At 42.8% G+C, this 13,922-nt stretch overlaps 1 protein-coding gene across 4 annotated transcripts in view; it reads right to left on the minus strand.

The window, feature by feature from the left end:
- Positions 1-13,158, minus strand: part of LOC128352934 (dimethylaniline monooxygenase [N-oxide-forming] 2-like) — a 33,520-nt gene extending 20,362 nt beyond the window's left edge. For all 4 annotated transcript variants that reach the window (XR_008320717.1, XR_008320716.1, XM_053313521.1 and 1 more), the window contains exons 1-3: positions 13,027-13,158; positions 5,667-5,855; positions 2,158-2,320 (exon numbers count right to left, since the gene is read on the minus strand). Coding sequence is in view for 2 of the 4 variants with exons in the window: in XM_053313521.1 (XP_053169496.1) it covers positions 2,158-2,320; positions 5,667-5,855; positions 13,027-13,158 (484 nt within the window). In the remaining 2 variants the exon portion in view is untranslated. The remainder of the gene's footprint in view (positions 1-2,157; positions 2,321-5,666; positions 5,856-13,026) is intronic.
- Positions 13,159-13,922: the final 764 nt, after the last annotated feature.

The raw sequence follows: 13,922 nt of genomic DNA on the forward strand, positions 1-13,922 counted from the left end.
CTCCTTGTCAAAATAAGAGCTTCTCCATCTCTAATTGCTTTTTAAACAACCCTTGATACAGGCTTTTAATTAAAATTAATTTTAAATTGTTTAAATGTTTTATTCTGTAACATTGTTTTAATTGTTTTATTCTGTGACATTGTTTTAATCCCCTCCCCACCCCCCGAAATCATTTTAAGTGTTTTTAGTCTGTTTCATATTTGTTGTATTTTGGATCATGTACACTGCCTAGAGATACATATCAAACAAATAAATAAATGCATGGTCTATCAATGGCTTTTATCCAAAATGGATAAATGGAGTGTCCATGTTTAAAAGCAGTTTCCCTGTGAGTATCATAGATGCTGTAGAAAAGTAAAAGAGAAAGGCCATCTTATGCCTGCGTGTGAACTTTCCAAAGATATCTGGTTTGGCATTGTTGGAAACAGAATGCTGGGCTAGAAGTTCTTTCCATCTGATCCAGTAGACTGCTTATATTATTAAATCCACCCCATTTGTAAATCAAAGCCAGATTCACTGTATTGGAGATGTCATTAGCAGTTGGGCTGCCCCAAGGCATTTTGGTACCTGGGGCAGAAAATCCAAGTGACAGCCCCTGCCACTTGTGCAAATCTCTTGTGTGATTCTCTTGTGCAAATCTCATTGCAGTGTGCAGTCCATTTTCTTGGGGCTCATATAGGAAAACCTCCCAGTAGATTGCCCTCTATAGGTCAGCTCTGTCTCCAATATTGTATTGCCTTCAATAGTGATCAAAATCCACCATTTCAAGCTGCACTTCACCTTGTTTCACAGCAGAGCTGTATGGTGGTAATCTGACACAATTGTCCAGTTCAGATATAATGGAAAATCATGGTTTCCTGCTACCTGAATGAGCCTCTGTGAGCTGCAGACAATCTTGCACTTCCCTCTCTCTCTGTCTTCCTCTTTCCAGTGTAAGGGGGCAGGGTTTGAAGCTTTTCCTTTTTGTTTAGAAATAAACCACATTTCTGTATTAATTCCCAACTCAGGAACAGTGGTTTACTTCCAAAAATAGCTAAGGAAAACCACAAGGGTCAAACCGTGGTTCCAGATCTTAGTTTGTTAATCACAGTTGGGGGATAAACTAAGATCTGAAACTTCGGTTTTACCTGGTTTTTCCCTAACTGTGATTTGAAGTAAATTGCACTTCTAGATTAGATGTAACACAGAATTGTGATTTACTTCAACTGTGATTTACTTCACATACTCTTGTATGTGAAAGAGAAGGAGAGAGGGGAGAAGGGGAGAGCATGCAAGCCTATGGACAGCAGAGCCTTGTTAACGTAGCAGGAAAGCCTGGTTTCCTGTTACGTCTTGTCTTGTCTGCCAATATTTTAAGCTTCACAGTAATTCTATTGTTTGAAGGTCCTTGGAGGGTTCCCCCCCCTCTTTTTTTTCTTTTTGAGATTTTTAGTAGGGCTGTGCTGTATCACATCTGCCCAATAATCGGAAAATTACCGCTATTGAGGCATTTTTCTTTGGAAACGATTCTGATGAAAAATGTATCTGATATTGGGAGACAATTCAATACAGTACTGAATAGTATTGGTAAGAATGACATTGCATTCTTTTTCTTGTGCATTACTGGGGGGAGGGGGAGATTGGCCATGCCCTGTAACTATAGAGGCTGGACATTATCTTCCTAATAACGCATCAGAAAAAGGAAAAGGACGCAACATCATGACATCACTTCCTTTCCTTAGGGGAATGGCTGTGCCCTGTAACTATAGAAAGGGGCAATTATTTTCCCAATAATGTACTAGAAAATGAATGCAATGTTGCTTCATTTCCTGGTACATTTGAAGGAAGGAGCAGGAAAGGCAAAGCCGGGGTTTTAAATGCTGCCTCTGGTAGGCAATTTCTTCTAAGAAGCTGGATCATTATGAAAGGTAAGCCCTCCCCCAATCCTTATGCATCACCTTATTCCAATCATTGATTAGTTATGATCCAGACCATCCCCCACATTGTGTGCATGATGCAAGAAGAATGACCTGAATTGGCATTGGGATCACACCAATAATTCGGCCGGTGCACAGCCCTACATTTTAGAATATGTTCTCTTCCAGTGAAGTTCTCTGCAAGGTGGAGGAAAATTCTCCCAACCCAGGCATGCTTTTAGAAAATATGTTCTAAACTTACCAGGAAAAGAAACTAATGGTAGATTGATCTCTGCATAACAGCCACTGCAAACCATGACTGCATCAAATACATTTGATGTCTGCTCCCCATTTGTCTCAGTATAAACCACCCATTGTCCTGTGGATGCGAAATCTGGGTGTTTTCTGATGCTGCACACTGTGGTCTGAGATTACACCAAAAAACAAAACAAAACCAAAGCAATTCTATATCATTATACAGTTAGACATCCTGTTGACATCCTCAATAGTTTTCTGTATATTTGTTAAGGATGTGCAATTTGATTCGCCCATGAATCAATTCGAGTCAAATCAGAGGTGATTAGATGATTCTAACACAAAATTGAATCACCCTGAAAACAAAGGGCCAGATTCAGGATAGAATAGAATCACCCCAGATTTGACCCAAATCGATGTGGGCAATTCGGGTACCATTTTGAGACCCATTTTGTCAAGAAAATGGGCCTCAAAATCTCACATCTTTCCAGGAAGAGTTGGGAGACCAATTGGGATCAGTGAGTAGACCAGCCCTTTGAGACAGGCTAACACACCAGACTTCTGGAGTCTGGAGTGAAGGGCTGGTCTATCCACCAATCCCAATTGGTAGACCAGCTCCCTCCAGAAAACCAGAACAGTTGGTCTACCAGTTGGGATTGGCAGATAGACCAGCCCTCTGCTCTGGACAGTGTGCCAGCCTGCTTTGGAGAACAGGTCTATCTGGGTAGATCTTTCCTCCAAGGTGGGCTGACATGCCAAGTCTGGAGTGAAGGGCTGGTCTACCCACCAATCCCAACTGGAAGACCAGCTCTTCTGGTTTTCTGGGAAAAGGTTGTCTAACAATTGGAATCAGCGGGTAGACAAAGCCTCCACTCCAGACCTTGTGGGGTGCCAGCCCTTCTTGGAGGTCCGGTCTACCTACTGATCCCAATTGGTAGACCAGCTTTCCCCAGAAAGAAGTGTTATTTTGAGGCCCAATTTCCCAGGAGTCTGCGATTAGGGGGTATGTGATTCAATTCGACCTCAAATCAAATAGCAAATTTTGATTCATGCACATCCCTAATTTCTGTATGCTTTTGTTGGGATATATGCAAGGACAGAAATGTGGAGATTAACAAAACAAAACAAGAAGAGTGGAGGTTGTTGAATAAAAAATCAGAGGCATTCAGGTGAAGCACCTAGCTTAATGATAGTCACCCTGCTGTCTCTTCAACTGTAGAATCCAGAGAATGAAAGATTGCAACACACAAAGATCAGCCAGCAGAGTACAATCAACAACATTAAGAATTTAATGTAGAAAGTCTTTTAGCACAGCAAAGCAATTCAATTCAGTCTGGTTTCCTGTTCTCCCACTTGTCCTCTGTTTGCCTCCCACCAGGACTGGACTACACTGTAACTAACCTAAAGCATGGTTCAAGAGCTGGCCTGGATCGTGGAATTGATGCATTAGAAATGCCACATCTATGAAGCTCTGGCAAGGTTTAGACTCCACATTTTTGGGGGCCCTGGGCAAGAAATCTGCTGTGCTTCTCCATAAAAGTCATTCCCACCCCCACCCCCCGCCCCCGGCTGGCCTGGTTTCCCTCATCATTGTGCCTCCTTCTCAGTGCAGAGCTGAACTGGCTGGTATGTGACTCTCTCCTCAACAGTGGCAGCAGCACTGATGGTGGCATCACCCTCAGACCCTCACTGCTGCTGGAGAGGGGAAAGGAGTGAGCCCTGGGCTATCTCGCTGCAGCGAGAAAGAGTAGCAGCAGTGGTGTGGTGGCAGCAGGAAAGAGTAGTCATTACAGCAGGAGCTGCTGTCATCACCTGCCCTTTCCTCTCCCCCTAGGCCCAAACCCCACCACAGAATGGCCTTCCCCTTCTCACTGCTGCCACCTGTCCTCAACAGGACCAGCAGCAGCATGTTATGCTGACCACTGACAATGGGCCTGCTTCCACCTTGAAAAAGTAATGTGGGAATTCGCTTTGGTGTGGACATCCATGTCTAAAGATATACTAAGTTGTAATGTGGGAAGTTAGTATTCCCCATTTTCTGACCCAAAGTCTGGAGTACTGCCAAAGGTAAATTTCTCTGGGAAATGAGTATAATATGTTTGCTACTCTCCCTGTATTATGTTTATGTGCAACTTAAGACATTGGTATTCATTTCATCATGAGTGAATATGGGCATTTGGTGTCAGAAAGGAAGTAACAGTCTAAAGCAGTGTTCCCTCTAATAGGGATTCCCAGATGTTGTTGACCACAACTCCCAGAATCCCCAGCTGCAATGGTTTTTGCTTGGAGATGATGGGAGTTGTAGTCAACAACATCTGGGAATCCCTGTTAGAGGGAACACTGGCCTAAAGGCATTATCACACATTGCACTTTAGTATTTTTAGCAGTTTCGTGTACAGTGGCAGGATGAATAGCACTCTTATATGTCCATCCTAAGGGCGTAGCTATAATTGAGCAAAAGGGTTCAACGAACATGGGCCCCCAGCTCCAGAGGGCCCTCCAGCTCCCTCCCTCCCTATTTTCTTCATTATCTCCCTCACTCTGGGGGGCTGCCAGAAAGAGGGATGAACACGGGCCCCCTGTCCCCTAGCTACGCCCCTGGGACCATCCGCATAATCATCATGCTTCTTCTTCCTCACCTCAAAGAATCCTGGGAACTAGGGAATGTTTAGTGCCCTCTCAAACTGGGTTTCTTAAGATAAACCATAACAGAATGATTTCTCTCAAGGAACTTGAAGTACATTTTCATACAATGTGTAATTAACGTATGGATTTAATGCCACCAGATGTTGTGATGGCTTACATTACAAGAAAGAAAAACAAAAGCTAGATAAATACATGGAGGATAGGCCTATCAATTGATCTCATTGTTCAGAGGCAATATACATATGAGTGCCAGATACTTGACAATAGATCAGTCAATAGGGGTGAGCTGCTGTCTTCAGGCCCTCCTTATGAACTTCTCAGTGGCATCTGGTTGGGGAACTCTTGAAAACAGGATGCTGGACTAGATGAATTCTTGTTCTGGCCCAGAGGTGTAGCTATAATTGGGTGGCTGTGTTAAAAGAACCCGGGGGCCTCAGTTCCTGAGGGCCCTCCAGTTCCCTCCCTCCCTCCCTATTTTCTTCATTATCTCCCTCACTCTGGGGGGCCGCCAGAAAGAGGGATGAACATGGGCCCCCTCTCCCCTAGCTATGCTCCTGAGGCCCCCCCCACTCCACCCCTCCCTATTTGCTTTATTATCTCCCTCGCTCTGAAGGGATTCTGTGGAGAGGGGCGAACATGCCCCCCACTCTAGCTATGCCCCTGTAATCTGGCTTAGCAGGCTCTTCTTAGGTTCTTAGCCTTTACAAATAGTTCAAGATTGCAATGCAATTGAAGAGAGAGCCATGCAATTGAGAAGGTGCGGATGGGTGTGGGTAGAGATTGCTGCTGGAAGAGCCATAGTGGAAGAACCCTAGTGTGGCTGAAGTACAGCCCTCTTGCAAAATTTCTGCCTGTCAATTTCCTCCTTACCTTAAAGTGTATGAAGTTAAGAAGGTGGAAGTGTTCGGCATATGTTCGAATGTATTCCAGGAGTGTGGCATGGTGCAGGTAGTTGGGGCAATCCTCTGGGAAGGGGAAGTCACTGAAGCAGGTCATTTCCTTGGAGGTGTTGGTTACCACAGATCTATAAACATTGACCCTTCCCTCTTCAGCAGTTTCCTGGGCAACAGCAACAGATATGTTGTTTTAAGTAATGATATACTGAGCTAATCCTTTTTTAAAAAAATCTGTTTAAAATTTTTGCTTTATCATTTTCTTTTCTTTTCTTTCTTTTTTTAAATTAAATTTTTATTAATTTTAACAATATCTTAACATTCACAGCATATTGAACAAATATGGACTTCCCGCTCACACCTCCTCGTGAGTCACCAACTATAGAATTAACCCTCGCTATAATAATAATTCAAAACATAAATCTAAACCTTACAAACAGGATTTTGATCTACCCAACCTGCTAATATTACTAGATTGCAAACCCTGTTGTAAAATCAATATTAGGAAAATATTTCTTTAAATATAATAAGAATGGTTTCCAGTCTTCTTTAAAGCATTCTAAATTTTGGTCTCTTATCAGTACCGTAAGTTTTGCCATCTCTGCATATTCTAAAATTTTTATCAGCCAATCTTCTTTTGAAGGCAGTTCATTGCTCTTCCATTTCTGTGCATATATTATTGTATTTCAATCATTTTCATTAATATGTCTTACTTGTTTTTATAGTATTCCTTGTCACTTAGGGTAGTATAGAGAAGTAAGATAAATATGACTGAAAACAAATTAATCGTGCTGAATTTGCAAATTGGGCTCATGTGGATTGTTCTCATGACAAAGATTGGGTGTGCTGCTTCACTACTTCCAATATTCATGATCCAGATGTGTTGAGTCACTCACTTCCAGCACCCCCCATTAATCCACAATGTGGCTGATGACAACATGGGATTGCATTGTTGGCTTTGCATGTTCATTGCAAGCAAGGACTTGCCAGTGGACAAAGCACCTACCCTTCCTTGGAACACTCCCAAGTGCCAAACCAGAAACATGTCTGGGTGAGCCATACACCCCCTTTCTGTGTCCAGTGCTTGTATTTTGCAAGTGGGCATTGCAGGGACTTTGACTCTGCTCATTGCTCAGAAATGCTGATTCACTGTAATTATGGATGTGTACAAAGTACATGAAAATCAGGGATCACTGTGGTGTTTCCAGCCCCACTCCTGCTGCTCAAGCCCAGCTTTCCCCAGTCATTGCAACTATTTTACCAATGTACAGGCCAGTGTTCCACTCAGATTTAGTGATCTGCCTTGCTCCTTTCAATACATTTAAGGGAAGCCTTTTAAAATAGTAATAATAAAATTCTGCATTTTCATGTATTCTCTTTGAGAACATTGTTCAGAACATTTGTCCTCTCAAAAAAAAAAAAAAAAACAGAATCAGTTTTTAAAATGATGAAAGATGGCTTCCAGGATGAGGGGGGAAGTGAGTTAATGATGTGTAGTCTGGGAGTACTTCTTGACCCAGGTCTCTCTGGTTTCTCAGGATGAGGCAGTGGCCTCATCCAGCGTTTTTATTAACAGGCTGATATGCCAGATATGGCCATTTTTGGAGGAGAACAACCTAAAAACAGTGGTACACCTTGCTGGTAACCTCCAGACTTGACTACTGCAATGCACTCAATGTGGGGCTGCCTTTGTATGTGTTGGAGCTAGGACCCTGGCAGCATCAGCTCTCATCTGCAATGTCTCATACTGACCACTGGGGTTTTTTAGGGTCATGGATAAAAGTGCTGGACTCCTCCCTCTTTGTTCTTCCTGTTTTAGTCTCCATTTTGTCTCTCCAGAGATGGCTGTTTGTTTTGGTCTCTCTCTTCAACCATGAACTACCACTAAAATTATACTGCAGGCTTTTTCACATACATTTGTAACCTTTTCATTAAATAAATCTTTGTAGTTCTTCAATATTAAAGAACAAACTCAAGACCTCTTTCTTTGCTGCTTTCTCACCAAACTGGTTTTGCTTTGCTATTTGGGGACTGAACTGCTATTCTTCCCCTATGGTATGTAGTCCAGGAATTGCAATTGGTACAAAATGCAGCAGCCAGGTTGGTCTCCAGTGCGATAAAATGGCAAATGCAGTTCAATGTAAGCAAGTGTAAAATGATGCATATTGGGGCAAAAAACTCCAACTTCACATATACACTGATGGGTCTGAGCTGTCAGTAGCTGACTAGGAGAAAAATCTTGGGCTCGTGGTGGATAGCTTTTTGAAAGTGTCAACTCAATGTGCGGCAGCTGTGAAAAAGGCAAATTCCATGCTAGGAATCATTAGAAAGGGGACTGAATATAAAAATGCTCATATTATTCAGTAATGCCTTTATACAAATCTATGATGCGGCCACATTTGGAGTACTGTGTACAGTTCTGGTCATCACATCTTAGGAAGGACATTGTAGAACTGGAAACGGTACAGAAGAGGGCAACCAAGATGATCAAGGGCCTGGAACACCTTGCTTATGAGGCTAGGTTATAGCATCTGGGGCTTTTTTAGTTTGGAAAAGAGGCAACCATGAGACATGATAGAGGTGTATAAAATTATGCATGGAGTAGTACGAGTGGACAGATCTCTCTCTCTCTCTCTCTCTCTCTCTCTCTCTCTCTCTCTCTCTCTCTTAGAACCAGGGGTCAGCCCATGAAACTGAAGGCTGGCAAATTTAAGACCAACAAATGCAAGTACTTTTCCCACATAGATGCATAATTAATCTTTGGAATTATCTGCCATGGGATGTGGTGATGATGGCCATTAGCTTGGATGGCTTTAAAGGGGGCTTAGACAAATTCATGGAGGACAGGTCTATTACTAGCTGGTAGTCGGGTGACTATAGGCCACCTACAATCTCAGAGACAAGACATCTTAAATACCAGTTGCAGGGGAGCAACAGCAAGAGAGAGAGCATGCCCTCACCTCTTGCCTGTAGGCTTCTCAGGGGCATTTGGTGGGCCACTGTGTGAAAGAGGATGCTGGACTAGATGGGCCTTGGGCCTGATCCAGCAGGGCTGTTCTTATATTCTTAACCTGAAGAGACCATATTACATCTATTTTAAAAGGATTACTGGCTGCCCATACATTTCCAGGCAAAATGTAAAGTGCAGTTGATAACCAATGAAGCCCAAAATGGCTTGGGCCCAGGATATTTAAGAGAGTATCTTCTCCTTCAGGGCTCCCACCATTTATTAAGATATTCGGGAGAGGTCCGCCTGTGACTGCCCCCAGCTCGTCTAGTGGAGACTCAGGGCCAGGTCTTTTCTATAGTGGCCTCAAGGCTTTGGAATGAACTCCCTGGAGCTTTCCTAGACAGCAGGCTTTTTCATGGGTTTTCTGTGGGGCTTTACTGCGAGTTCAAGTTGCCCCCCAAAACCAATGCAAAAAGTGGATTTTTTTTTACCCTGATATAAATTGGGTTACACTCTAATGCGTGATGAAAACCCCCAGTTGTGTGTGAAGTGCTCCCTGGTAGCTTGCAGGGAGTAAATTTGGCTGATATGTGAACACCCACCTCCATTCCAGAGGAGATCCGAAGTAATAGCCTGGTGTGAAAAAACGTCCTGTTGTTGTAAGAGCTTCCTCATATTCAGCAAATTTTAAAAGAGCTCCAACTCACACAGCTAGTCACCAATCCTTTGATTAGCTGTCAAGTGGTTTTTATTGTTCTGCTGTTTTAAATCGTTTAAAGTTTTTATAACTGTTTTAAGACAATATAGTGGCAATGATATATTCATTCTCCCTTACTCCAGACAAGATATTAAGACCGCTTTAATGTGTAAGTAAAAAAATTAAAAACAAAGATTTTACCAAACCTGCTCAAGTATGGTAAGATCTTTGTTTTGTTTTACTTATGCATTAAAGTGGTCTTAATATCTTGGCTTAACTGTTTTAATTTGATTTTAATTCTGGTTTTATTGTTTGCTTTGTATACCGTGTTTAGATGTTGGTATGTGGCAGCATAGAAATTTAATACATACAGGTGAAACTCAAAAAATTAGAATATCGTGCAAAAGTTCATTAATTTCAGTAATGCAAATTAAAAGGTGAAACTGATATATGAGATAGACGCATTACATGCAAAGCGAGATAAGTCAAGCCTTAATTTGTTATAATTGTGATTATCATGGCGTACAGCTCATGAGAACCCCAAATCCACAATCCCAGAAAATTAGAATATTGTGAAAAGGTTCAACAGTAGGCTCCAGGGGTCCCACTCCAATCAGCTAATCAATCCATAACACCTGCAAAGGGTTCCTGAGCCTTTAAATGGTCTCTCAGTCTGGTTCATTAGGAATCACAATCATGGGAAAGACTGCTGACTTGACAGTTGTGCAGAAAACCATCATTGACACCCTCCATAAGGAGGGAAAGCCTCAAAAGGTAATTGCAAAAGAAGTTGGATGTTCCCAAAGTGCTGTATCAAAGCACATTAATAGAAAGTTATGTGGAAGGGAAAAGTGTGGAAGAAAAAGGTGCACAAGCAGCAGGGATGACCGCAGCCTGGAGAGGATTGTCAGGAAAAGGCCATTCACAAGTGTTGGGGACTTTCACAAGGAGTGGACTGAGGCTGGAGTTAGTGCATTAAGAGCCACCACACACAGATGGATCCTGGACATGGGCTTCAAATGTCGTATTCCTCTTGTCAAGCCGCTCCTGAACAACAAACAACGTCAGAAGCGTCTTACCTGGGCTCAAGACAAAAAGAACTGGTCTGTTGCTCAGTGGTCCAAAGTCCTCTTTTCTGATGAGAGCAACTTTTGCATCTCATTTGGAAACCAAGGACCCAGAGTCTGGAGGAAGAATGGAAAGGCACACAATGCAAGATGCTTGAAGTCCAGTGTGAAGTTTCCACAGTCTGTGTTGATTTGGGGAGCCATATCATCTGCTGGTGTTGGTCCACTGTGCTTCATTAAGTCCAGGGTCAACGCAGCCGTCTATCAGGAGATTTTGGAGCACTTCATGCTTCCTTCCGCAGACAAGCTGTATGGGGATGCTGACTTCATTTTCTAGCAGGACTTGGCTCCTGCCCACACTGCCAAAAGTACCAAAACCTGGTTCAGTGACCATGGGATTACTGTGCTTGATTGGCCAGCAAACTCGCCTGACCTGAACCCCATAGAGAATCTATGGGGCATTGCCAAGAGAAGGATGAGAGACATGAGACCAAACAATGCAGAAGAGCTGAAGGCCGCTATTGAAGCATCCTGGTCTTCCATAACACCACAGCAGTGCCACAGGCTGATAGCATCCATGCCACAATTGCTGCAAAAGGGGCCCAAACCAAGTACTGAATACATATGCATGCTTATACTTTTCAGAGGTCCGATATTGTTCTATTTACAATACTTGTTTTATTGGTTTCATGTAATATTCTAATTTTCTGGGATTGTGGATTTGGGGTTCTCATGAGCTGTACGCCATGATCATCACAATTATAACAAATTAAGGCTTGACTTATCTTGCTTTGCATGTAATGCGTCTATCTCATATATCAGTTTCACCTTTTAATTTGCATTACTGAAATTAATGAACTTTTGCACAATATTCTAATTTTTCGAGTTTCACCTGTACATAAAATAAAATAAATATAATTGGTTTCTAGCCAATTTATACTGTTTACATAGGCAGCAAGCCACCTAATGGCGCAGGGGGAAATGACTTGAATAGCAAGCCAGAGGTTGCCGATTCAAATCCTCGTTGGTATGCTTCCCAGACTATGGGCAACACCTATATCAGGCAGAAGCGATATAGGACGATGCTGAAAGGTATCATCTCATACTGCATGGGAGAGGGCCATGGTAAACCCCTCCTGTATTCTACCAAAGAAAAGCCACAGGGCCCGGTGGTTGACTTGCCAGGAGTCGACATCAACTCAATGGAACACTTTACCTTTACATAGGTAGCAGTGAGCATATAAAACTGGTTTCCCCTGTGCTTGATCCAGGAGGGGAAATTGTATAGCCCTTTTCAGACATTCTGTAGCCCTATTCACATGTCATGTTTTGTACACATACAATCTGTCTACAGTGTGCACATGTACAGTTATCTACACATTATGTTCAGCTCACATACAATAGTAAGCTTCCTATCTGTACCCTGTCTTTGAGGTGAGTTCTACCCAGATTCATTTTTAAAATGAACACATGTACAGTCATTCACACAAAAAACATGTACAAGTGTATTAACACCGGTACACACGCACAACTTAATATCTGAATAGGGCTAGTCTCTGTAAACTGAATACACATGAGGTAAGGGAATCATGGTGATCACCCGCCAAGGTCTCTGTCTATTCATGGGAAGGTTGGAACAGAATCAACATGCATACAACTGTTGTACACTGTTGTATACTGTACAAACTGCCTTACGATTGAGAACCTTGCTTTTTTGCAGATGGAGAGAGCCGTGTGTGCACTCTATTCCAATTTTCAGACCAACATGAGTAGGATGAGAACAGTGGCTGGCATCTTGTTGAAGTCACTAGCCATGTGCTGGGAAGACAGGCCCACATTACGGAAACCTTCCAGAGCTCTGCAGCACAGAGCGTGCAGTGTGTGTGATTTTTGCTGATCTCTGCTTCCCCTGTAAATTCCCTGTGCCATCTGAAAAGATGTCCCTGAGGGCTGTGCAACCCTCAGGGACATATATTTGGAGGGCACAGGATATTTCCAGGGGAAGCAAATTGGCAAGCTTTCACCATCAATCTACACAGACTGAATGTCTAAAAAGGGTTAATGCTGAAGCAAAATGGGAAAATTAGGAAGCGTGCTTTCAAAGTAGGCTCACTACTTCTTTTATGACTGTCTGTACACAACCTCTGGTACAGGGGCATAGCAAGGCTGAGGTGTGCCCTGGGGGGGGGGAAAGTGAAGGTGGTCCACTGCATCCTCCACCTGTCAGCCAGACTGAGGGAAGGGTAGGTTGAACCTCAGCACTAGCCTGACAAGAGGGCAAAGGGAATGCTGCCAGACACTCCTCCCCCCTTTCCTTCCTGGGGAGGATTCATCTTGCCTGAAGCTGAGATGATTCTCTCTGATCAGAAGCCAGCTGCATCCCTGCATGCCAGTGAGCCTGGGAGGTAGAAGTGAGAGAGTGAAGAGCAAGCTGTTGTCCAGCCAGTGGGCCCCTCTCCCTCAGGGGCCCACACAGGCATCTCCCCCCCCCACTTGCTCAATTATAGCTACACCCTACTCTTGTACTTTGAAGCTGTCTCCTACTAAGCTTAGGGGATAAAATATTAGCATTAGAATGCCCCCAAATCATTGTTTACTTCTAAGCTGAGCTAATGTCACTCACCGTGAATTGCCAAACTCCCCCGATGCCATCATGCTTCTCAAAACATGTGGGCTCCAGCCCTTCATCCAGACAGCATTTGATGGAGGTCAGTCCGCTCACACCTGCCCCAATAATGGCCACTCTTTTTACCATGTCCTCTGGTGTCTGGGAAGAGCCTTTTCAGCACATGTAACTTCAGGCAAATGGGCTGATTTTCATTTACAGTACGTAAATGAGGTACAAAGGTCATAGCTGAGCACAGACTTGCACAATTTTCTTTAGCTTCCTGGAATAATTAGTTAGTATATGTGCTGGAATATTGTGCAAGCTCCTATTTTTCAGTCCCAGGGAATGTCCCTAGATATCTTTGCCAATTACCATTGTAGTACTTACATATTTCAATCAAATAAACTATGCAAATTCAAAACAGCATTGTTAACTTTGGAGTGGGGTGAGGGGCTGGCCAGTTTCCCCTTGTTATTGCTGAGCAACCAATTCCCAAAAGACATGGGATAGAAGTATGATAAATATTCAGTTGAATTTGCAGAATAGGACAAATAAATAAAATCTACTCAAGGAAATAAAAATCCAGATTCCAGAGGTGATGGTTCTATGCCACACATTACCCACCAATAATATATTTGGGGCATGAAACAATTTTGGATAAGCATTTCAAGTTTTGCAAATCAGAATAAAACCATGACACTGTCATAATATTTATTATGTTTTTTATTAGTTTTGGTAATATACTAATAATTAGTATTTATACATTTATATATGTATTCACAGTGCTTCATGTGTATTATCTTACTGTAATTCTTACAGCACTCTGTAAAGTAGGTCAGTATTATTTATTCCCAGTTTAAGGATGGAGGGCTGCGGGGCAGACACATGCATATGTGGCATGCCTACGGCCA

This window comes from Hemicordylus capensis, chromosome 4, assembly GCF_027244095.1.
Source record: "Hemicordylus capensis ecotype Gifberg chromosome 4, rHemCap1.1.pri, whole genome shotgun sequence".
Lineage (NCBI taxonomy): Eukaryota > Metazoa > Chordata > Lepidosauria > Squamata > Cordylidae > Hemicordylus > Hemicordylus capensis.